At 38.9% G+C, this 26,990-nt stretch overlaps 1 protein-coding gene across 1 annotated transcript in view; it reads left to right on the top strand.

Moving 5' to 3' along the window:
• Positions 1–26,990, top strand: part of CLCA2 (chloride channel accessory 2) — a 38,152-nt gene that overhangs the window by 9,130 nt on the left and 2,032 nt on the right. Inside the window, exons 6-13 of the mRNA XM_058537106.1 lie at positions 701–928; positions 5,234–5,464; positions 6,557–6,734; positions 7,453–7,559; positions 9,875–10,099; positions 12,406–12,676; positions 15,898–16,068; positions 19,446–19,679. Coding sequence (XP_058393089.1) covers positions 701–928; positions 5,234–5,464; positions 6,557–6,734; positions 7,453–7,559; positions 9,875–10,099; positions 12,406–12,676; positions 15,898–16,068; positions 19,446–19,679 — 1,645 coding nt within the window. The remainder of the gene's footprint in view (positions 1–700; positions 929–5,233; positions 5,465–6,556; positions 6,735–7,452; positions 7,560–9,874; positions 10,100–12,405; positions 12,677–15,897; positions 16,069–19,445; positions 19,680–26,990) is intronic.

Consider the following 26,990-nt stretch of genomic DNA (forward strand, 5'->3'; position numbering starts at 1 on the left):
GCTGGGAATAGAGAGTGTACAAGGTTTCTTTTAGCTCTAAGTTCCCAAGGCTCTGTTAGCAAGAAGCACCTACTCTTCGTAGGAATATAGCCACTGGGAAACAGATGGTAACATATTACTTTGCAATGCAAGTCATACCTTTAAAAGGGGTGCTGACATAGGTTTAGTATTAGTAAATGAATTATATCTACATTTCCAAATGTGGAGAAAGATCAGGAAGTAGATTTAAGTTGGTTTTCTCCTTATCCTATTCTTACAGAGATCAATATTTGAACTAGATCAATATATGTTGACTAATCAATAAATAAAGGCTCAGTGGTTATTAAATATGATTCCAAGGAATAGGCTGACCAAGATAATATCTCCTGTTTTCTTTAACACAACAGCATGCTAAGGAAGGTAGGAGATTCTTTTGCTTTATTAAGACTAAGATATATATACATAGTTTGTTATCTAAGTGCAAATAAACTTTATAGAGTTTGATCTCGGTACCACAAAGGTGCCAGGGGTTCAAGAGAAGGGTGGTGCTTATTTGTAAATTTGTTGCCATTCTTGCAGGAAAGAAGGACATTGCTGTAGCACTTCTGATTTCCCATGTTCCAGCTGACCCTTCCTTTCACCTTTAGTTGCTTGAGAATGAGAAGTGTGTCTAGGATGAGAGGAGTGCCTTTATTCTCTGATAGGCTTTTTATTTTTCCAGGTGGTTGAATTCTGTAATGCAAGTACCCACAACCAAGAAGCTCCAAACCTACAGAACCAAATGTGCAGCCTCAGGAGTGCGTGGGATGTAATCACAGACTCCGCTGACTTTCATCACAGCTTTCCCATGAACGGGCCCGAGCTTCCACCTCCTCCTACCTTCTCCCTTGTACAGGCTGGCGACAAAGTGGTCTGTTTAGTTCTGGATGTGTCCAGCAAGATGGCAGAGGTAACATTTTGAACCAAAATTGTTGTAAAACCGTTCATCGTATTTTTCTAAAAGTTTTTAATTCTTTTTATTTTCAGAGGGTCAGGGCAGAGAAGGGAGAGTCCAAAGGTTTGGAATAGTCATGGACATCGTCTTTTCTTGGGGACAAGAGGAACAAATTCAGAATGTGGCCCAGAAATTGAGATAATGCAGATAAATGAAATCCATAGATAATTCCTAACTCTCATTTTTGCTACTAATTGCAACCTTTTCCAACCGAAACCCTTTTCCAAAACTCTGACGTAATGAAAAGCTCCTGTCTGGCCACATTCCGCTCACTGGTAAACACCCCTGGCAAGGCAAAAGACTAAGTTTGCAGTGAGTGTGCATATTCATTATGTGTATATTTTCTATGTCCTTGTGTACAGAAAACCATTTCTCAGTCATCTGGCAATCTAGTAGCTTTCCAGAAACCCCACTCTCGAAAGCTCCAGAACTTTCGGGCAGTGGTTAAAGTTTTAGTTTATGGAATCAGGCAGATGTGCTTTATGTCCTAGCTCCTTCACTTACTGTCTGTGTAATCAAGAGCAAAGTAACCTCTGTGAGACTCAATTTTCTCGTATATAATAGGGATAATAATACCTACTTTCAGTGTTATGACAGAGCCAGCTCATACTGGCTCATGAGAGTCAACTGGTAAATTTTTAGGAAATTTGCAAGCCAATTGTTAAACACAGCCATTATTAAAAACTAAACTATGTAGAGTTATAATTAAATAAAATATATTAAAACAAACATAATAAATGCTCAAACCTCATCACTTCCTAATTATTTTTCTACTATTTTTTACTATTATCTATGCCCAGAGTCAATAAACTACAGCCCATAGGCCAAGTTTGGCCCACTACCTGTTTTTGCACAGCCCATAAGCTAAGAATGGGTTTAGAAAAAAATCAAGAGAATAGTAATATTTCATGCTGCGTGAAAATTATATGAAATTCAAATTTCAGTGTCCATAAATAAAGTTTTATTGGAACACATCAATGCTCAGTTGTTTACATATTATCTATAGCACATGGTTTTAGTGCTAAAATAGCAGAGCTGAATAGTTGCAACAAAGAACCTATGGCCCACCAAGCCTAAAATATTTACCATCTGGACCTTTACAGAAAATGTCTGCTGTGTCTGATCTATGCTCTCGAGGTTATTTCTGGTCCATTGTGTCTCTGTGGGTCTGCTACCACATCTCTTCCCAACTCTGCATTCAATGATTTCACATTGACAGCTTAAATCAGCCATGGTGGGAGTTTCTACCTCACAGAAATTGCAACAAATCAGGGTTCTCTCTCTGTCTCTCTCTCTCTTTCTACCAGAAAGGCAGTTTTTAAACATTTACCAGCACACTGCTACCTACTTCATAGAGTCGTTGAGGAAGAATAAATGAAATAATGAATATGGAGTTTTTGGTTCATAAGTAGTAGCTATTATTTTATTATAGTACTTGTCTTAAGGGAGAGTTTATCCTCTTGTATTCTCTGGATAAGTAGTCTTGGAAAATTTTCCCTTTTTGGCTTGTCTCTAAAATATTAGGAACACCACTAATACATTCAGCATCTAGATAATTTTGTAATCTTGCCTACCTGCAGTTGAACTAGGGCACAATCTTCTCAAATATGGTGTCAGGGTAATTTATATTGGCTATCTGCCTCTGTTGAGCAAGAACAGATGGAATGAAAGAGAAAGATAGTTGTACTTGAGAGAAGACTGAAAGAAGCAGAAGAGAAATAAGCCTAAAGTAACAAACTCATGACAAAGCAAACTTCCCTCCCTTTTCCTGCCAATACTGTCATTGAACCATCATGGCCATTCATTCATTTATCAGGTGCCTATGCTGTGCTGGCTTGAGGGATATAGAGATGACAGGACAGAGCCTCTGCTCTGAAATGCTTACTATCTAATGAGGAAGACATAACACACATATGTGAATAAATACAATTCAATTTGACAAAGCGCCAGAGAGGCTGAGTTGCTGTGGAAGCATTGACAAGGCAGCCTCTAGTGCTATAGGAGAAAGTGATTGAAGAAGACTTCACTGAGAGGGTGAACTTGAATTCCAATGACTCCCCATGGCCTCAAGCCCCAATACCTTAGTGTCAGAGTCCTCCACAGCTGGGCCTCCACCTTTCAGTCTCGTCTCCACTGCCCAACCCTCACTCCCAAAACCCTTGTCTACAGACAACAGTTCAGATGCCTCTATCCTTTCACAATTGATTTGAATCCTGCTCTGTTCTCTGCCAGAAAATTAGAAAACCCCATAGCTCCCCCAACCTGTCAAACCCTCATAGATTCAGCTTGTCTACCATCTCTAAAAAAAAAAAAAAAGTCTTGAAGGATGAGTAGGTATTTGCTAGGTTGGGTGAGGTGAGGGAAGACATTCTAGGGAAGGGAAGGGAAGGGAAGAATGTGTGCAAGACTGAGAGGCAAAATTAGAAGGATTTGTTCAGGGGAAGTGCATCAATTGGTATGGCTGTAACTAGCCTTGGGTGGGTCTAAGCAAGTGGCAGATAAGATGGAGAGATGGTATGAATTTGAGAGAAACTTAAGACATTAAGTTGATAGGACCTATTCAAGGATATGTGGACTGGAAACACAGGAATAATAAAAGAGAGTTCCAGATTTCTTTTTTTTTTGTGAGGAAGATCAGCCCTGAGCTAATATCTATTGCCAATCCTCCTCTTTTTTTTTTTTTGTTCCCCAAAGCCCCAGTAGATAGTTGTATGTTATAGTTGCACATCCTTCTAGTTGCTGTACGTGGGACGCGGCCTCAGCATGGCCGGACAAGCGGAGCGTTGGTGCGCGCCTGGGATCCAAACCCAGGCCGCCAGTAGCAGAGTGCGTGCACTTAACCACTAAGCCACAGGGCCGGTCCTCCAGGTTTCTGACTTAACTAGTTGAGAGTAGAGGTCATGATTGAGAATGATGACTTCATGACCCTGATGTTAGCAATAGCTACTATTGACTAAGTGCTTACTATGTATCCATTTTGCAGATGAGAAAACTGAGGCTAAAAAAGATAAATAATTTCTCTGTGGTCACATAATTAGCAAAAGTTGAAGACAGGATTCAAAGACCTTGTTTAATCCACTCTACCAATTTACCTCCCAACATTGTAAAAGAAACAATATTTGGGAAGGAAGGCAATGAATTCAAAGCGTACAGAGTTTGAGATACTTGTGAGACATTAAATTGGTGATGTTTCCTAAGCAGTGTGAAATGTAGGTCCAGATGTTAAGGGAGATGTCTGGGTTGGAGATAGAGACCACAGTCATCACTGAACAGGTGGTCACTGAAGCTCAGCTCACTGCTCCCACAGCCTTCAAAACAAGTAACCCTAGTGAATTCATCAGTAGCATCACCTGCCCAAACCTGGTCACTAATATTACTTCGTACTTAGTACCTCAAGGTATAACTGTACTGTCATATACCTATCTCAGTTGATCCTCACAGCATTCTATTTTAGTAAGAAAGGCATTATTGTCCCCACTTTACAGATGAAATGACCAGCATGAGATGACCATGATAACAGAGGGTCGTGCCAGGATAGATACCTCTGACTGCTATTCTTCTCTTCCGTAAGGTGTCTTTGCAATGTTTCCTCTTACCTAGACTGAATTTTTTTGTGCGTGTGAGGAAGATCAGCCCTGAGCTAACATCCATGCCAATCCTCCTCTTTTTGCTGAGGAAGACTGGCTCTGAGCTAACATCTGTTGACAATCTCATTCTTTTTTTCCCCAGAGCCCCAGTAGATAGTTGCATGTCATAGTTGCACATCCTTCTAGTTGCTGTATGTGGGACGCGGCCTCAATATGGCCGGAGAAGCGGTGCGTCGGTGCGTGCCCGGGATCCGAACCCGGGCCGCCAGTAGCTGAGCGCGTGCACTTAACCGATAAGCCATGGGGCCGGCACCACCCAGACTGAATTTTAAAAGAAGTAGTTACAAATCTAGTCTCAATTGGTTCCATAGATCTTTGAATTCTCGGTTGGAGAGAAATAGTGGGGATATGTGTTCTTAGAGAGTGGTCGATTATGAGTAGCTTGTTGAGGGCAGAGTTCCAAACCACACCGCTCTTCTAGAAAAGCATTCATTTTTGAGCCTGCAATTAACTGAACAATATTCTAACATTGTGTCACTCTTTACAACTCAAAAAATTACAATCCAACATCTTTAAAGTATTAGCAGAGATATTTGCTAATTGAGTTCCTTAGTCATACTTTCACCTACCAGACAAATGTTGTTACCTTTCTTTTTTCCTTTTTGGGACATAGGCTGACAGACTCCTTCGACTGCAACAAGCAGCAGAATTTTACTTGATGCAGATTGTTGAAATTCATACCTTTGTGGGCATTGCCAGTTTCAATAGCAAAGGAGAGATCAGAGCCCAGCTACACCGAATTAACAATGATGATGATCGAAAGCTGCTGGTTTCATATCTGCCTGCCACTGTGTCAGCTGAAGCAGAAACCAGCATCTGCTCAGGACTTAAGAAGGGATTTGAGGTACAGTAGAGCACCCCGAGCATTGGATCCCCATCACTCTCCTTTCCCTCGTTTTGTATCTGAGGTTGCATCTGATTTGGGGCAATATGTTACAGTGTGGTCATAACAGCCTCAACTATGGGTGAGTGATGATGGATTATCTTTAAGGTCAGGAACACATTTTGTTCACCATTGAACCCCCTGTGCCTAGCAAAGTACCTGGCATGTAATAGTTGCTTAATAAATGCTTGTTGAAAGAATGAGTAAATAAATGAATACAATGGCCAACACTGGAGGACTCTAGAATCATCTGGACAATTTCTAGCACTGTCCCTATCCATTCTGGAACTGTCCATCTGTGGCCATTGTTACCCTTGGATTTTCTAGTCAAAATCAGTCTTTCTGGCTCCTGCCTGTAGTCATACTAGCCCTCAACATATGAGAATCAGTTAAGGCCAGAGGTATGTTTCAAGAATAATAGAATAGAGTTCATCTAAATCAGCTTAAGTTTGGATTCAACATTTAAGATGCAGCTATGTGTCAAACATCTGGTAGCAAGCAAAACATAACAACTGCAATTATTGCTGCCTCTAGGCAAGTGTTTCTCAACCTTGGCTGCCCAATGAAATCGGGGATTAAAAAATTCTGATGCCTGGGTCTCACCCCCAGATATTCTGATTTAATTGATCTGGGGTATAGCCTGGCCATTAAAAATGTTTAATGCTCCCATCTGATTCAATGCGTGGCAAAGTTGAGAGCCACTGCTCTAGGGCCTCTTGTTGGTCACTCACTGGATCTCAGGAGCAAGGATCTGACACAATAATGTTTCCCCATAACCTCTATGATGGACGCTATTCTAAACTAGGGGCATATCGTGGTGATTCAAACAGGAAGAGTCCCTATCCACAAGCAAGCCAGCAATGGCATGTAGGGTGACAAGTGCTGTGATGGGGTGCAGCGAGGACTGAATGAGGATGGGCATGGAGCACAAGGAGCTACACAGGACCTGGAAGAGGCATATACTCCATTGGTGGGGAATTTGAAATGGAGTGAATTCTTCTGCTCAATAAGCCAATGTGAATTACATTTCCTTCCAAATGACTGTATGTTTAGGTGGTTGAAAAGCTGGATGGAAAAGCCCACGGTTCTGTGATGATATTAGTGACCAGTGGAGACGATGAGCATGTTGGCAATTGCTTACTCACTGTGCACAGCAGTGGTTCAACCATTCACACCATTGCCCTGGGTTCCTCTGCAGTCGAAAATCTGGAGGAATTATCACATCTTACAGGTAAAAACATTTCTAAAAACTTGTATTTTAGAGCATTTCCTTTCAACTTGGATAGTCAAAGCACAACCATGAAACTCAGATTATGCCAATAGAATTCATGGCTTAATTGAAAAAATAGAAAATTTTCTCAAGAAAAAACCACAAAACTCATTGCTAAAATCTGCCAAAGTTTTGCTGGACAAAGTTAAATGGACTAACTTCTATGAAAAGGACACATACAGTATTGTAAGATACGTATCTTTTTTTTGTTCTAAGTGAGGCACAGAATAATTTTATCTTATATTCCTTAAATTCAACAAAAAGCGGATATGCTGATTTAAAAATTGAAACAGGTTTTACTGAATTATTTTCGAAATTAATGTTTTCAGAATGTAAATGTAAATATATAGCAATGTAAATGGGTAGCAATTAACCTAGATTGTCTAGGAATTCCTTCATTACAAGACTATTCAGTAAATATTTATTGAGTTTTTGTCATGTATCGCATAAAGTTCTAGACCCTAACAGTACGCTGCGAACAGAAAAGACAAAACAGCCTCCCTCATGCCACTTACTGTGTGGCTGTACAAGATGCCATGCAAAGCAAGTCATGCACGGCTCCTACATCCCCCAAACTAACCCTCTTACACAAAGAAAGTTTGTGGGAAAAGGCCTACCATTTTATTTTTTATCTTATTTTATACATTTTAATAGCTAACATCCCAATCGTGTATTTCAGGAGGTTTAAAGTTCTTTGTCCCAGATAAATCCAACTCCAATAGCATGATTGATGCTTTCAGTAGAATTTCCTCTGGAACCGGAGACATTTTTCAACAACATATTCAGGTCAGAATTTCTCGATGTTATACTTGCAGATGGGATCGGGGGAGAGGGGGAAGGAAGCAAGGAAAATAGGTGAATTGTGCTGACTGCCTCATTAACTGTATTTGACTATGTCACAGTCCGTGTGTGGAAGGCTTCTAATGAGTTCTTGACATCACCAGAGCCAGGCTTCTTTGTTAACTGATGTCTGTACTTTTCATTCACTTTTACCTCATGTCTGTACTTCTCCGCCCAGGAGTCATTTTCTGTAATTGCTACTTCAGCTGTTCAAGGTCTATAAGCAGAGCTTGCTCCTTCCTCGTGGCTCAAAATGGGGGTGGGGGTGGGGGTGGGGGTGGGATGGAAACAAGGCCCAGAAGGAAAATAAGAAACCGTGTGTTTAGTTTTAGTTCCATAATAACTTTCCATCAATCAGAATCTATTTTACTTTCGCTTTCTTAAAAATGTCTTTGAAGCTCCTCCTTCGTATAAAAAGTACCAAAAATTTCATTAAATTCTAAGAATTCCTAAATATCTCTTCAACTACAGTAAATTACTTGATGGTGTTCACAAAAGCTTCCTCTAATCAAGTCATTTTTTAAAAGGGCCACATTTTTTTTCTTTCTAAGTTCTTTAAAGATATTTTGAACATAACAAAACACCACAAAGATGTTTTGAACAAAATTTCATCTGCTGTTTCCTCACAAATAGTAAGTGAACCTGCCAAGCGAATGGCTTGATGTAAACAATGCAGTCAGTAAATTATTATTAGGAAATATTTAACATGAAGATAATATGTACACAGTAAAGGCAATAACCACAATTCCATCATTAGCAATGAAAAAAGGTGAATTATAAATGACAATATATATTACAGATTAGACTATAAATGGCTCTTCTGAATAATCTTTCTACCCTGTGATTTCCTCTTTAATAATATGAAATAAAAACAATGTTTAAAAAAGTGAAAGAAAAAAATTCACAAAATATTATTCATATGGCTCAAATTAGCCTTTGTTTCCAGATTTGGCCACCTCTCCGCAGTTGTTTGTGCGTTGTTAGTCCCACTAGACTGTGGGCAGAAACTACATCTAATAGCCTTCGAAAGCTTAGGGCCCAGCACAGAATGCGGCACAGGAGTCAGCAGTCCACAAACACTTGTTAAATTGATTTGAATAAATAATCTACAATGTGTTTGCCGTCATCCACCAACAAAATTTTATATCCTTTCCAAGTTTGAGCAATTTTACAAAGTGTTACTAATGTGTTTATTTAATAAATATAATTTTTCAAAGTTATTTACAGACTTGTATCCATGGTGAATACACGATAATTAAATGCAGGGGCTCTGGTGTCAGCCTGCCTGGGCTCCATTCCAGTTCCACCTCCTCGCTGTGTGACATTGGACAAATTACTTCTCTGAGCCTCAGTCTTCTCATCTGTAAAATGTGGATAACAGTAGTGCTTACCTCAGAGGGTTTTCATAAGGATTAAGTGAGATAATATATGCCAAGCATTTAGCACAGTGCCGGGCATGTATAACATGTTACACATACACACACACACACACACACACACACGAGTGTGCACACAGCTTATTGTGAATGACTAAATGATTTTTTTTGTTTGTGAGGAAGATCAGCCCTGAGCTAACATCTGATGCCAATCCTCCTCTTTTTGCTGAGGAAGATTGGCCCTGGGCTAACATCCATGCCCATCTTCCTCTACTTTATATGGGACGCCGCCACAGCATGGCTTGACAAGCCGTGCATCAGTGCGTGCCCAGGATCCGAATCCGAGAACCCCGGGCCGCCGCAGCAGAGCACGCACACTTAACAGCTACGCCACTGGGCTGGCCCCTACTAAATGATTTTTTTTTTAGTGTACCAAACCCCCTGAAACTCAATGTTTTACTTTTTATTAAAATACATAAAGGTATCTGGACAGATTATATACAAATTAAACAATTTAAGCACATCTACAGACAAACCTCAAAAAAAATCTTGTTATAATTGCTGATCCGAAGCTACTGTTGATTTGGATGAGAGATAAGTATGGGAACAGCTAAAATTTCCCAATAAAGAATAATGAAGTGACACGTGTTAGCTATAACAAAATATTTTATATCTACTGTATTTATATAATATACAATATTTTGCTTTGGCAAAGTTAAAAATACTTTGCCATTTTTATATGAAAAATGATTTATGTAAATACAGTACATGCCAGAATTAAATGACTTTTATTTTTGCCAACTCATTTTTATTTGTCATGAAAGGAAAAAGATGGGGTGATTATGCATACACTGGAAACTTTCATATATATATTCTCTTGAACAGCTGGAAAGTACGGGTGAAAATGTTCAACCTCACCATCAACTGAAAAACACCGTGACTGTGGACAACAGTGTGGGCAATGACACTGCCTTTCTAGTCACATGGCAGTCCAGTGGTCCCCCTGAGATTGTATTATCTGATCCTAATGGAAGAAAATACTACACAGGTGATTTTATCACCAATCTAACTTTGCAGACTGCTCGCCTCAGAATTCCAGGAACAGCTAAGGTAGGTGTTGTGAGCTTGTTCATAGGGACAACACTTAGTCAAATATATGACTTTCAACTGAATCACATAATTGAATGCATCATGTAAAGGAAATCCTATTCTGATATATCAAAATTTTGCTTTAAATTTGTGAGGGCATTTTGTGAATGTTAGAGATTTAAGAGGAACAACTAAAGTATTTTCAAAATTTTAAATACTGATGGATACCAAAGGCTTCTCACTTAGAGTGGAAATTAATATTTATGTAGTATAAATAATTTTTTTCACTTTCTTCCTTCTTTACAAAATCCATATAGACATACTTATCTATACGCTTAGAAAAAAAACTCTACTTAGAATTTATAATATGAATACATGCAATATACATGTTTTTGAGCACCTACTGTGTGCTGGGTCTTGTTCTAGGTACTTTACAATAAAATGCCATGATAGAAATAAGAACAGGGTACTTAGAGCACACAGGAGGGATGCTCAGGCAGCTGGAGAGGAGAATGCTTCCTGGAAGTAAGGAAGGCAAAATGGAAATATGGCGGGGACCAGAGGTATGAATGACATTCCGGGCAGAGGAAACAGCACATGGAAAGGCTCAGAGAACTACAAGTTGTTCATTGAACTACAAGTAGTTCAATATGGATGAACTACAGAGTAGCATGTAAGGTGGAGATTTAGGAGAAGAAAAGAGGAAGGAGTGGTGAGGCTAGACAGATAAACAGGAGCTATGTCAGCAAGGGCTCCATATGCCAGTAAAGGGAGTAGGAGTTTGAATCCTAAAGGTAAAGGGAACCACTAAAGGTACGAAGCAGGGTGGTGAATTGACCAGATCCACTCTGGCACTGCCTGAATGTGGTCCCTCAGCACTGTTGGCCCTCCCTCCCCTCAGACCGCTGTTGACAGCCTATGCTCAGCCTGCCTGCCTCTGGGCTAGCATCCCTCCCATCCATTTTTCACCTCTATCAGAGTGATCTTTCTAAAGCACAAATCTGATCAAACCTGTCTCCTATTTAAAACTCTGGTGGTCTCAGGATAAAATCCATGTGGTTTCTATTATATACCAAGCCCTTCGTGTTCTGGCTTCTGCCCAAGCTTATCTCTTAACACTTCTCCCAAACACCCTTTGCTCTACTCCTACTTAGCTCTTCTCCAAACTCATCATGTTCTCTTCAATCCTGTGCACAAGGGCCAGGAACGCTTTACTTAATTTGTGCTGCCTTTGCGTGACCTCTTTGTTGAAATTATGTGCTCTGTATCAAAACAATTACGCCCAAAGGGAAGTTTTTGATGTGGAGATTCCTGCCACGTGTCTGTTACTATTGTTATATTACAAAAAATAAAGGGACAGATGATCTTGATACCTGAATTATGAATTCACTGGAATTCACTGGAAAATGGTAAAGCACACAAATCCCAAGGAAGAAGGTGGGGTAGGGTTTGTGGGCATCTTAACATTCCACACTGAGTCCCACCTTAACCCATTGTTTTCTCTCTCCTTCCTCCTGCTCGATTATGTTCCTCCCGTTACTTCCAGGGTTTAAGAAGGAGCAGCAGCAGGAATGAGAGAAAAAGGAATATTTATGTAGAGTTTAATCAAAAGAACAAGTTTCTGCTCCATTGTAGTCCAAATCTTTTCTTTCAGACATCTTTTTGTAGGTTTCTCCTAGGAAGTCTAGACAGGCAAAAGAGAACAGTATTTAGCAAAATTTCTATAAATTATTCAACAAAGACACTTTAGAATCCTGACTTACTAAAAATTAGTGGTTCTTTTCTTGGTCCCTAATTTCAGATGTGGGTTTTATTGCTTGAGATTTCCAGGCATGGGGGGCTTCGGGGAAGTGGAGGGAAGGAAGGATACTGTTGCCTTTCAATCCAAGTTATCCACATAAATCACAATTGTCCACTTAACTTGCTGTACTTCTCTCTGTTATATAAAAGGAATAAAAATGTTGAATGTCCTTTTGGGTGAAGGAGCTCAGATTAATATTTTCAAAATACTTTGAATCTGAACACTGTTATCATCTTCTAAAAATGTGAATCAAGAAGTGTCCTTCACCACAAATAAATTCAGGGTATAATTCGCTAAAGACTTACCCAACAATAAAAGTGGGTTGTGCTGTGAAAGCCTCATAAATACTGAATTTAGTTATCCCTTAACCAATATTACTATTCCTGTCAGTCTTTTGTAGCATTTTAGAAAATGCAACATCAATGAAACAAGAACAAAAAACCCTAGGAGCTTAAATTTATGCTTCAAAGTTATGGCTTGATTTTCTTCTTCACACTTGACAAAACAAAAAGCCTTTGTTTTGCAGCCTGGGCTCTGGACGTACACACTGAACAATACCCACCATTCTCTTCAAGCCTTGAAAGTGACAGTGACTTCTCATGCCTCGAGCTCAGCCATGCCCCCTGCCACTGTGGAAGCCTTTGTGGAAAGAGACAGCACCCATTTTCCCCATCCCATGATGATTTATGCAAATGTGAGAAAAGGGTTTTATCCCATTCTCAATGCCACGGTAACAGCTACCATTGAGCCAGAGACTGGAGATCCTGTTACACTACAACTTTTTGATGATGGAGCAGGTAACAAGGAATTTCGTGTCATTTTTCATGTTCTCAAGAGCTGTTGTGAGGCTGCGGTGTCAACATTAAGCTTATCTTTAAAATTCTTTCAATTCTATTATTTTTCTCATTCAATCTTATGAGAGTCTTAAAGTCTCATTGAATCACTGACATACTAAGTAGCTATAGGTCGAATCTGCACAAGAAAAGCAAATGTGAACTTGGGAAAAGAGAGTCTCCATGAGGTTCCTCAGAGTGGCTGTGTGTGAACAAAATGGTGGGAGGAAGTCACTTGACACCTAGCTGTTGGCTTCCAGCTGTCCATTGACACTGGCCACACTCAGCGAGGTCACACAGAACAGGCTTATATGTCCTTGTGGCATGCCCATATTCCTCTAAGATACGCTAGCTTTCCTATGACTGAAATAATCAGATTGCACAATTAAAATAGCAAATAAAAACCCAAGAAGGGAGATGCAATGACAGTTAATCCGTTTTTTCCTCCTTGGACCAAGTTGTGAATAGAAAATGGGAAATCAAACTTGTGATCCACGAGATGACCCCAGACTATTCTTTAGCCATGTAGCTGGGTTGGTAAGAGGGCATAGCCAGTGCCTTTTACATGTGTGATTTGATCACAAGAAGACCAGGCCAACAGGTCTAGTGGAATCAGGATACAGATTTTCCCACCACTGGGAAAACAAAGTAAAACAAAACCCTACTTCAAAGCACTCAATCTGCACATAGAGCTCAGAGCTTCATCATCCATCTTTCATCACAGATGGCACAGCACCAAGCTGGGCAAACAGCAGCACCTGGGCTCTTTCTGACTAACTTTATTGACTCTTAAAAACAAACTCCTTTGTTGTTTTCTCTTTCTCGATCTGTTCTTTTCCTAAACTAAATTCTCAGAATGAAGATAGACCTCAAAGTTTGTGTTGGCCGCCCCAAATGTTTGATCTACTCATAAAATCATATTCATTTCGTCTGTTATTTCAAAGATAAATTCTTTTCAAGAGTCTGAAGTTTGGCCACCCATTAATATCTTGCCATGGCAATTCTGTGTGACACTGATGGAACAAAAGTTCATTTAAGGGATTTTAGTCCCAGTCCACCTTAGAGGGATACCAGAGAAGTCCTCTTGTTTTGCCTGTTGGAATGGATCCCGATGAACTTCTCATGCTCTGATTGCTTCTCCATGGCCACATCTTTCATTTTTTGTATGTAGTCCAAAAATGCCCTTTGCAGAATATTCTTCTTTTACCCCACCCTGTGGGCTGGCCTGGAGGAGAGATACAGCTATCTTAGGAAAGATCACTCCAATAGGCTCAATAAGCTTTTATATTTATTCCCTGGAACCACTTCATTTATTTGATATCTAAATTTATACCCCAATGAAAGAAACAATGAAAAAGATTGTTTAGGCATCAAAGTGTAAATTTAGATTTTTTTCCCCCAATACTTAACATGCATGCATATAGTTGTCTAATACTTATTTTTATAACGGAAGTACTATTTATCTGCTAAATAAAATTGATGAACAAAAATAAAATTTATACTTGTAAAATGCTTTATAGTTTAAAACGTACTTCCTCATGCACACTCTCAAATGATTATCACAATAACCCTGTGAGATAAGTTATCCCCATTTTATAGATGGGAAAACTGAGGCTCAGAGAAATGGTTTCACAGCTACTAAGTGGCAGATCCAGACCTTAAAACCAAGTCTCCTGATACCCAAGCCAGTGTTCTTCCCCATTTCTTTCTGACTCAGTGATTAAAAGAGGTGGCAGTGCGAACCACAGCGTAGAGAGCTTTTCCTTTATAATTTCTCAGCAAAGACAGTCTTTATTAATCATTCACCCACTAAATATCAAGATCTGATTTTTTTCAGTAGATAAAAAATTTTCTAAACCTACTATGATCATAAGTTGTTTAGCATTTTATTTTAATTAAATATATTCCTTCTTCTCTCCTGTTAAGGAGCAGCCCTGCCTCTGTAGTGGGATTCTAGAGCCCTTTCATGAGGATACAGTGCTGGAGTGCAGGGCCAAGTGTGTGGTGTGAGAACTGAATGGAGTGTAGACTAGGACAAGATGCTTGCTTAGCGTGGCCACCTGCACTTGAACAGTGAATGTGATCTGCACTTGGGCTAAAATATGCCCCCCACTGCTGCTCTGGAGCCTGGGCCTTCCCGCCATTCAGCCATGGACTTGGTTTGGAACTGAACTGCTCTCTGAGGATCAATGCAAAAGGAAAGATGTCTAGCACTGGCTAAGTTTTCAGAATGCCACCTGAATCAAGGCACAGTGGACAGAACCAAAGCCTATCAAACTCCAAGTTGGCGAGCCCCACTGAATCTAGAACAACAGTTCCATGTACTCTCTAACGAGGCAATTAAATAATTTCACCCTATTTTATCAACTACTAAATATTTTTTTCATCGTGTTTTTTTTTCATTAGGGCTTCAGGGAATATATAAACCCTTTGAAATTGTATGAAATGTGTATATGTGCATATATATTTATTTCCTGGGAACAGAATAACCTGTATCTCAAAAGGATCTGTGACTATAAACAAGCTTAAGAATGTACTTGGTTTCTGTGAAAAACTAGTATTATTTTCAGTGATAGGAAGGAGAGCTCTACAGGTGATTATTAAATGCTTTATTAGCACTGAAGCAAGTAAAACTCCTTTACCGTTAGAAAATAATTTTTTGGAGCTTAAGGAATCACAGGGAGAAATTATGGAGTCCTTGGAGTTTTAATCACCTGATAATATCAAAAGTAGTTATGACCATGACAGCATATGCTAAAATGGGAAGAATAAGGGGAGTAAATCTTATTTTTTTTTATGTTCTTTTTTTTTTTGTGTGTGAGGAAGATCAGCCCTGAGCTAACATCCGTGCTAATCCTCCTCTTTTTTTTTTTGCTGAGGAAGACCGGCTCTGAGCTAACATCTATTGCCAATCCTCGTCCTTTTTTTTTCCCCAAAGCCCCAGTAGATAGTTGTATGTCATAGTTACACATCCTTCTAGTTGCTGTATGTGGGACGTGGCCTCAGAATGGCCAGACAAGCAGTGCATCAGTGCCTGCCCAGGATCCGAACCCGGGCTGCCAGTAGCAGAGCACATGCACTTAACTGCTAAGCCACGGGCTGGCCCCTTATTTTTAATGATTTAATTAAATATTAGTAATCAACTGTGATGATATGTTGACATTGAGTTTTTTTTATATTTACAGGTGCTGATGTTATACAAAATGATGGAATTTACTCGAGGTATTTTTTCTCCTTCACTGTAAATGGTAGATACAGCTTGAAAGTGCGTGTCCGTCACTCTGCCAGCGTAAGTGACCTAGCACACTCTATTCCTGGGAGTCGTGCTATGTACGTCCCAGGTTACATAGCAAATGGTAAGAATCATTAGCACTGTTATTTGAATAACATCATTTAATGTATATATCTCTGATGAGTGTGTGTGTGTGTGTGTGTGTGTATTAGAGAGAGAGAGAGATGTGAGAGAAAGTGAGAGATGGAATACCAAAACTCTTTGTACTTAAATCAATGCATAATTTGTTGACTATCTCTTCAATCCTCAAGGATTCCTGGCAGTAGATAACAGCAAGGCAAGAGGTAATTCCACAGATTTCTCCTCCCTTCATTTTAGTCATTATTTTGACCTCTTTCGTGTGACTGTTTCATCAGAATTGCAAACGGATGAAGAGATTTATTGAGTTTTCGCAGTTCCAGCTCCTGTATTTCCTCTACAGACGTTTAGACAAGGGAAAGAGGCAAAAAGTTGTTAGCAGTTGAAAGAAGGAAGCAAATAGCCCAAACAATCCACACAGGAAATGAGTTCCTGAAGAAATATGTTTAGATATTACAAACAACTGAGTGCTTTCTAAAGATGTTCTGTCTTCCTTCAAGATAAAAGTGCCAAATAAATAGAAGATACACATCTTTTTAAAACACCGTTATTATAGATCCTGATGGGAAACATTGATTCCAATATAACAGAAAAACAAAAATATGCTATAGTCTTTTAAAGTAATCTCAAAAAACATTTCTGAACATTCTTACTTGCAAAACTGCAGAATCTTTATGAATATATTTTAGGTATTTTAGCAGCTATCACTAATTTTTTGGACCATTCCATAACATGATTCTATATTTTTGATCCATATGTACTTTTCAGTAGAAAATAATCAAGATGCTGCAGTGGATTTGCATCTCCTAATATTTTTTGTGTTGTCTAGAACACAATTTACTTTTACCTATATTTAAAATAATTTGGATTACTTCAAAACCAAGGTAAATCAATTTGCAAGGTAACATGGTATTATTGCATAGATATGACTTGTATCTAGATATAACACTTCATTTCCAAATAGATATTGCCTTTTTCATTTATACATCAAACATTTTGGAAGGCTTACTAGGTGACAGGCTTAGTCCTTCCTAGGAATTTGGTAGAATAAGACTTGATTCCTATCAAGGAGCACGCAGGCTACCAACTGGTCTAGTATCTTTTTAAAACCCATGAGTTTACAGGCTGCAAATATCAGCATCTAGTGTACAGTGAGATTAGAAAAGTAATATTCAACTGTGCTTTTATCTGTGTACTTCATATAGGCCCTTAATAGCATAGAAAGAAAGAGCTAGGTTTCCCTAGGCATGGCTCTATTCACAACACTCACTTTATCAGCTCATTTTCAGGTGATTATCTTGAGCACGCACTTCACAGAAAAATGGGAGCTGCTCTATTTTCACGCCACCAAATCTCCAGCCACAGCAGCATCTGCTCCCTTCCTCTCCTCCCCAAAGGCCAGTGCCTCCACTGGATCTTCTCTGGGTGCCATCCAGCCTGCCCATCCAGGGGCCTTGAGAGCTCTCCCTTGCTTGTTCCCACACTACTGATCCCTCTGAATAGCACTTGAGCATGGTTTACTACTTCCCATATTAAAAGAAAATTTTTTGTTGGTCCCCCTTCAGCCACTGTCCACCTCTCTACTCCCTGTTGTCCAGTTCCTTGAAATTAATCTAAACCTGCTGACTGTACCTTCTCACCTCCAATTTACTGCTCTGCTCACCGCAATCTCACTTCCACCCAAATCACTCCACTGGAATTGCTCTGGCCCTAGTCACCAATGACCAGCCTGCTGTTCAAGCGAAAGAATACATTGCTGTCCGCATTTACCGACCTCAGCAGTCTCTGATACAGCTGATTGATTTTTCCTCTGTCATTTCCTGGCTTCTCTGATACCGCACTCTCCTGATTACCTCACATGCTCTGGAATTTTTTGTCAGGCTCTTTTTCCAGCTCCTCCTCTTCTACCAAGCCGCTAAATGTTGGCAATTCTCAGAGCTCAGTCCTAACCTTCTCATGTAGTACCATCTGGAGCTACATTGCCTATGTTTGAAACCTAGCTCCTTCATTTACTAGCTGTGTGACTTTGGGCAAGTTACTTAGCTTCTGTGTGCCTCAGTTTCATCATCTTGAAAAATGGGGGAAATAATTGTAGCCTCCTCATAGCATTGCTGGAAGAATTAAATAGTTCATGCTCATAAGACTTAGAAAAGTGCCTGGCACATAGTGAGCCAGCCACTCAATGAATGCTATTTATCATTACAGTTGAAATTCTTATTAGGTAATCTCATTAATATATATGGTTTTAATAATATCTATATGCCTCTAACTTCTAAATTCATAAGTTCAAAATTATTAAATCTAGCTAAAACCTCTTTTTTGAGCTTAAAATCCGTATCTAACTGGCTCCTTGACATCTCCAATTAGATATTTTACAAGAATCGCAAATCTCATAACTTACATTTTTAGTCTCCTTCCCTTTAGCCTGCTTTTCCTTCCAGGTTGCTCATTTCAGAAACCTGGAGCTATATCATTTTTTTTCCCCACCAACTTTCTCCCCTTCCCCATTCCATATTCAAATCCATCACCATCTTTTGCTGATTTTACCTCCAAAATATATCTCAAAATACCTACTTCTTGCCTCCTCTCCCCTGCTCTGACCCAGCCTGAGCTGCCATCCTCTCTTGCCTGGACTATTGCAACTGGTATTTCAGTGGCCTCATTGCTTGCTGTGCTAGAATCCATTCTCCACCCAGAGCAGCCAGAGTGACCTTTCAGAGAGCAAATGTGATCATGTCACAGCCCTGCTTCCTCACGGCGTGTAAAATAAAACTCCAAAACCACTACAACGGCCCATGAGGTCCCAAATGAACTCCTCTCTCCTGTCTCATCTCAAACTACTCTCTTGGCTTTAATTAAGTTTTTATAATTTGCAAAGCCCTTCGATACCCCAGAGTTTTTATACAACCTGTTCCCTCTGCCTGGGATATTCTTACACACAGTGTTTACCTGGCTGACTCCTACATCCTCTAGGAAACCTTTAAACATTACTTCCTTGATACCACTCTAACCTTGATACCACTTCCTTGATACCACCTGTTTTATTTTCTTTCATAGCACCCTGCCTTTTTTCCTCCTCATGTTTATCATAATTTATAAATATTTATGTTTGTTAATGTGACTATAAATTCCATGAGGGCTACTGTTTTGTCCACGGTGACTGGCACAGCATATGCCCTCAAAATACTTATTGAGTGAATGAATGAAAGAATGAATGAATTGTTGAATAAACAAACTCAGTTATTCTAAAAATGTAGTAAAGGAAAAAAGGTTTGAAATTGTCTCTCAATAATCTGTCGAAAACAAGCTATTCAGGAGATTGTTAACTTGTTGTCTTCACTATTCTTTTCTTTGGTGTCCCAGGTAATATTCAGATGAATGCCCCAAGAAAATCAGTGGGCAGGAGTCAGGAGGAGCAAAAGTGGGGCTTTAGCAGAATGAGCTCGGGGGGCTCCTTTACCGTGTTGGGAGTTCCAGCTGGCCCCCACCCTGACGTGTTTCCACCATGCAAAATTATTGACCTGGAAGCTGCAAAAGTGGAAGAGGAGGTGACTTTGTCCTGGACAGCACCTGGAGAGGACTTTGATCAGGGCCAGGGTAGGTTTGTTGGTTTCATCACCTACTTTTCTACAAGGTGGCATTTCTAATAACTATGTCAGGGGTTAGTTAGGTAAAAATAGTTTGGGGGGCTTAGAACTGACAAAGCTGCAGAGGGTTGACATGAAAATCTTTGAGTTGCTGATAAGGCCATATATCCTGGAGTCTAGGAATGAGAGCGTGTCAGCTCCCCCAGGATTGGAGAGGCCCTGGTGTAGCTGACTGACAGTAATCATACAGAAACCTTGACGGGAAACATAAATACCACATGTATTGGTGGTCTAGTCAGCAGAAATGGGTTCTGCATTACAGAGCATCGACTTCCAAATACTGGAGGTGATTAGTTGTCTGAAGACTGGATAGTGAATATTTATTCAAAGATCTATAAGTCAGGTTTAGGAGAACAATTTCCGTAAGTTGTGTAAAACTTGGTACATTTTCCTCTCCCACTTTTGGCAATCATTTTTGTTAGGGAGGCTGGGACATCCCTGATTTGGGCTGTCTTACCCTTACTTGGGTGAACATTGATAAGTTCCTTCTTAATTTTCCCTTTTCTAAGGCCTATGCCAGCCTTCAGGCTTCCATCATCATCTCTTGATCCTCATAGCAACTCAACAGAATAACTGTTTTCAAAGAGTAACCTTTCTAACATCTTTGCCGTCACCAAAACATGGTTATCATTGACTACATATTAAGTGTTTTATTTCCTGGTGCCTCTGATTGTGATTCCTGTAGGAACAAACCTTCTCTATTGAGAGTTGATTTTGTCAATATCAATCAGTAATAGCGACCACCTTGAGCCGTTGCCAGTCTTGCTTCCAACTTAGATCATCTTTCTTTGGCTTATAATTCTCTGTCTGTTCACTACACTTATCAGAAGACAGCACAATTACAAATAATTCTGTGTTGCTGAGAAGCAGTCAATTGATTACAGCTTTGTCTTCAAATTCTTTTATCAAAATCTCTCTCTTCTTGCCAGAGAAAAAGGAATTGAAATACTTACATACTAAATTAATGATTCTCCTAATTTAAAGTTTGGAGATGTGAAATGATGGAAACTGTGGGATGGACATGTCCCTTGTATAGTGGAAACAGCTGTAACTTAGACATCAGGAAAAAAATTGTTCCCACTCTGGCTCTAGGTTCAGCTGTTTGATCTTTGGCAGGTTGCTTAAACTCTGTTGGCCTCAGTTTCCTTATATGGAAAACAGGACTAAAACTTTATACTTGATAAAATATAGTAAAGAAGAAATGAGATGACCACATAAAATCAGAAAGGGAAGAGAAAATGTACCCAGTAAGTTTCCTGGCCTCCTGGTTTGCATTACTAGAGACTTCTCTAGCTTCTTATTTGGGGTCAGGAGCCACACCCACTCACTCCCATCTCTATTTAAAGGTAAGAGTGGTGCCTGCTGTCTAGTATTTTCCCTCTTTCCTCACTGCCTCAGAAGCATGGTACTGTGTTAAAAGAGACAAAAAGAAGCACAGACTCCCATTACTACCGGGAACTGTCCTTTTCAAGAGCCACAGTAGTTTCGACTACACCACTGTATTAAAAGAGTAGGAAGAAAGTGAATGTGTGGAACTAGTGGTTATTAATGGCTTTTAAAGAAGAAATACAACCAAGTGAGACTCTAGTATAGATTGATATCACAAAGGGCATAGCAGGGAATAGAGACCTTCACACTTTCATACAACCTCATGGATGCGCAGGATGATTGAAGCTGATCAAGACTATTATCATGTTGAAAACTCAAACCACAAAAGATATGTGGGGGGAATGGCTGGATGTGTATTAGTTGCTGAGATACTCAGTCATAACTGATTTGGTGACACAGCAATGGCAAAACTGACCAATTAGCCATGAGTAGACCAACTAGCAAGAAGGTGCACACACAAACGTGCTTTCATCACCTCTTTTTTTCACAAATTGTGATCTAAGAAGGTGTTAACCTCACCTCTGTGGCCAGAGTTTGAAACAATGGGGGTATGCCACTAGCTTTATAATTGTGAAAAAATATGACTATTTTTAAAAACCTTGGTAACAATAAATGAACATCTCACATATGCACAAACATATCAGCATATATCCAAGTACCAGCTCTTCAGCATACACAATATCCTAGAAAAGATGACCAATTACATGAAATAAACAAGACATTACCAGATCACCATTATGTTTGGGAATGTATATGGACTAGGCATTATGGAAATAAGTTACTTCCTTGGGTTTTCATTAAAAGCTTGGGGTAAAATAACTGTGAAAACTGAGTACCAAGCGGTATCTGTATCTCTGCTACAAAGTTATTTCCTTTGTGTTTTCTCTAGAAATTAAAGTAAAAATATATTATTTACTAAGCAACTACTATGTGCCCGGCACAGTGCTAAACATTATATAGATGTAATTTAAGATGGTCACTGCACTCCAACAATGTACAATCTTGTATCGAGAGGAAAAAATGGCATAAAACGGTCAAAAAGCCATTATATGTATAACACTGTGCCATTTTTATGGTTCAAACTTTGGGAGCCACAGGTATTAGAAGGATGTAGAGATCAGTGGGGGTGGGAGCAGAAGAGAGTCCAGGTTCTAACGCCAGGGGCCTGGGCAGAGTCTTTACAGTGGGGCCAGACCACAAAAAACACAACTCCTGGACCTCCTTCCCTGCCCTGACTCTCTTCCCTATGTGCCTAACAGCCTTACTTTCACACTGCTTCCTCGGACATCTTCATCATGTTCTTATACAACCACCGCTCAACATATTATCTTTAAGAATTGTTGAAAATTCTCTGCTTCTGAGAAAGCTGCTCAGTGACAGCAACTGTTCTTCCCACTCCCCTCCCCCCCAACCCTCAGTTATGCTTCTGGGCTGGAAGAAGGCTTAATGTAGGAGAAACCTAAAATAATCCTTAGGGGGTGGCTTGGACATCAAAAGAAGAGAGGAAGTGGGAACTATTCCCACTGGTAAAGAGTAAGCTCTTTGAAGATGGGGCCAAGACTTTGATTCCCTCTCCACATCCTCAATCCAAGCCCAGCACTTTCCATACTAGAAATTTATTGGTAAAGATGCCAGTGAAGGTGTAAGCCTTGGTAACTGGAAAAGTAGCAATTATTGGGAAATAAAAAGTAGGAGACAGTGTAGCCTAGTGAGAGGCTGCATAGTGTTAAGGTACAGGAATCAGAGAGATCATCTTTTACCTATGTAACCTTAGGCAAGTTACTTAATTTCTCTAAGATTATGGTTTCTAATCTGCAGAAGCAGATAGTAAGATACCCATTTTAGAGGGTTGTTGAGAGAGTTGAATCAGATAAGGCACGGAGAGGGCTTGAAACAGTGCCTGGACCATACTAAGTACTCAGTAAATATCAAAATAACATTTATAACATTTTGGGGCCAGAAAGGGTCTTAAAGATGCGCTAGTGTGATCCCCTTGTTTTAAATGTAAAGGAATGGCCCTGAGAAGTTAAGTGTCTTCCCTTGGCCACTGAGCTAATTTCATAGGCTGAAAACTGTGAAAGTAGAGTTAGAGACCAAACCTAGAGATACACAGCTAAGAGGTCAAACATGCAGAAGCAGCCTGATTCTCTTTTTCACAAGGAGGGGGGAAGACAACAACTATGGTAAATGGAAGGAGACTCTCCACGAATGCTATGAGCTGAGTTAGTTTTGAGTCTTTGCAGTTGCACAGCTGTCCTATATCATTTTTAATAGCTGCTCATAGAAGAAAGTACATGGGATTTAGAAGAAGAAGAAATGAGTTCATTTCTAGCACTACAACTTCCTAACTGTTGACCACGGGCATCACATTTAACCTTCTGAGTCCCAGTCTTTTTTACTTTAAAATGGCATGATCAAAATCACAGAGGCAGAGCTGTGTATGTGGAAAATCTTTGTAAATGCTAAGATTTATGAAATATTACTTGTTTCATTACCTGGGAGAAGACTCTGGGAGAGCCCACGGGGAGGGCTCTCTCCGTAGTAAAGGACACATTCCATTGTGAGTGTAGAGCAGATGGTCAGCCTAGCTCTTCATCCATATCTGTCCCATTGTATTTGCACTACAGTAGGAAGCAACTCAGCTCCAAGTGGGTTCACTCAGAGGTAAGTGGCTGATTGATAAATTTGAATATGAAGGTTATTTTGTTTTGACAGCCTTCTTTAAGGGTGCTTTACTCTAATTTACTATTCAGGAATAGAAATAGTCTCATTATTAAAAATTATTACAAATTTGGAAACTGTTCAAAACATAGTTAGCAAAATGTTATTTTTTAATTAAAGCTTAAAGCATCCTATGGTTTTTCATTCAGAACAAAATCCTCCTTTGAAGTTGCCCTGTTCATTGTTAAATCTATTTTTAGACATTTTAGATAATAATTATGATATTATTAGAGTAGGTTGGTACTACTGGTGGTTTTTTCTTTTTTGAATCTAGTAATTGTTTATGAATAATTTTATTTTTAAACTAGTAATACATTCACATCGTTTGAAAATCAAAACAGCACAACAATGTGAATGTACTTATCACTACTGAACTGTGCACTTAGAATACGTTTAAGATGGTAAGTTTTATGTTATGTATATTTTACCACAATTTAAAAAATCAGGGGCCGGCCCCGTGGCTTAGCGGTTAAGTGCGCGTGCTCCGCTACTGGCGGCCCGGTTCGGATCCCGGGCGCGCACCGACTCACCGCTTCTCTGGCCATGCTGAGGCCGCGTCCCACATACAGCAACTAGAAGGATAGAAGGATGTGCAACTATGACATACAACTATCTACTGGGGCTTTGGGGAAAAAAAGGAGGAGGATTGGCAATACGTGTTAGCTCAGAGCCAGTCTTCCTCAGCAAAAAGAGGAGGATTAGCACGGATGTTAGCTCAGGGCTGATCTTCCTCACAAAAAAAATTCAAAAAATAAATAAATAAATAAAAATAAAAATAAAAAATAAAAACAATATAAGGAAAATCAAAACAATAAAATTCCTGCCCTCATCCACTCCAAATTTAGCTGTTATATAACATGCATTTTTCTTAACTTATCAGAGTCTTCCTTAAATTAATATTACACTACTTCATATATAATGCGAGAATCTTTCAAAAGTATAATTCCATTTACCTTTCTTCCATCGTTTGTGGTCTTGCTGTCATATATTTTATTTCTACGTTTGTTATAAACCCCACAAGGCGTGGTTATGGCTTCTGTTTGAAACAATCAACTGTCTTTTTAAGAAGAGTTAAAGAGAAAAAAAATGAAACTTTTTAATTACCTTATAGTCACCATTTCCAGTCCTCTTCCTCCCTGTAGATCTGAATTTTTGTTTAGCACCATTTCCCTTGTAGTCCAGGTCTTTGGGTGACAAATCTCTCAGTAATCATTTATCTAAAAATGTGTTCATTTCACCTTAATTTTTAAATGACATTTTCTACTAGATGTAGAATTCTAGGACAACAGGTTTTTCTTTCAGCACTTTGAGTACGTGATTTTGTTGTCTTCTGGCCCCAATTTTTTTCTGATGAGAAGTCAGCTATCATTCTTATTGTTGTTTTCCTGAGTATAAAGTGTCTTTTTTTTGCTCTAGCTGCTTTAAATTATTTTTCTTTATCTCTGGTGTTCGGCTGGTTGACCATGATGTGCCTTGATGTGATTTTCCTGATATGTACTCTGTTTGAAATTGTTGAGCTTTCTAGGTCTGGGGAGTGTTCTTTTTGATCAAATTTGGAATATTTTCAGCTAATATATCTTCAAAAAATTTCTGCTCTATTGTTTTTTTTCTTTCCTTCCTGGGTAATATTTGTATTATATTTATTATATTATATACACACACACTAAATGTATATGTCAGTGGAGCTCAAAGATCATTGAGATTCTATTCAATTTTTCTGTCTTTTTTTTCTGAGTGCTTTAGTTTAGATGATTTTCATGGACCTGTCTTTACTGATTCTTTCTTCTGTTGTCTCCAATCTGCTATTAATCCTACCAAATGAATTTTTTCATTGTATTTTTTTCCAATTCTAGGATTTCCATTTGCTTCTTTTTTAAAGTTTCCACATCTTTCCTCAAATTTCCCATCTCTTCATTCTCTATGTCCAACTTGTCTTATAGACCTTTAACATATTCATCATGATTATTTTATTTTTATTTTATTATTTTTTTAAGCACTATAAGGAATTCATGAGGTGAATTTTTTATTGAGATATAATTCACATACAACATTATATTAGTTTCAGGTGTACAACATAATGATTCAATATTTGTATATATTGCAAAATGATCACCACAATATCTAGTTAGCATTTGTCACCATACATAGTTACAAAGTTTTTTTTTCTTGTGATGAGTACTTTTAAGATCTGCTCTCTCAGCAACTTTCAAATATGCAACACAGTGTTATTAACTATAGTCACCATGCTGTGCATTATGTCCCCATGACTTGTTTATTTTATCACTGAAAGTTTGCACCTATTGACTCCCTTCACCCTTTTCACCCACCCTCTACCCCCTGCCTCTGGCAACCACCAATCTGTTTGCTGTATGTATGAGCTTGGTTTTCTTTTGTTTGTTGTTTTTTTTTAGATTCCACATATAAGTGAGATCATATGGTGTTTGTCTTTCTCTGTGTGACTTATTTCATTTAGTATAATGCCCTCAGGGTCTGTCCATATTGTCACACATGGCAAGATTTCATTCTTTTTTATGGTTGAATGACATTCCATTGTATATATATACCACAACTTCTTTATCCATTCATCCATTGATGGACACTTAGGTTGCTTCCATATCTTGGCTATTGTAAATAATGCTGCAATGAACATGAGAATGTAGGTATCTTTTTGAGTTAGTGTTTTTGTTTTCATTGTGTAAATATCCAGAATTGGAATTGCTGGATCACATGGTAGTTCTATTTTAAATTTTTTGAGGAACCTTCATACTGTTTTCCATAATGTCTGCACCAATTTACATTCTTACTAACAGTGCACAAGGGTTCCCTTTTCTCCACATCCTTGCCAACACTTGTTGTTTCTTGTCTTTTTGATAATTGCCATTCTGAACAGGTGTGAGGTGATATCTCATTGGGGTTTTGATTTGCATTTCTCTAATGATTAAAGTCTATTAATTTCAAATCTCAGTCATTTGTGACTCTTTTTTTGTTTGCTGATATTTTCTTGACCATATATAATATTTTCTGTTTCTTTACATGTCTAGTTATTTTTTGATTGTATATTGGACATGTGGTAGTAAATTATAGACTCTGGAATCTGTTATATTCCCCTGAAGAGTTTTCAAATTTTTCTGGTAGATACCTTGAATCACCT

Source organism: Diceros bicornis, chromosome 4 (assembly GCF_020826845.1).
Source record: "Diceros bicornis minor isolate mBicDic1 chromosome 4, mDicBic1.mat.cur, whole genome shotgun sequence".
NCBI classification, from domain to species: domain Eukaryota; kingdom Metazoa; phylum Chordata; class Mammalia; order Perissodactyla; family Rhinocerotidae; genus Diceros; species Diceros bicornis.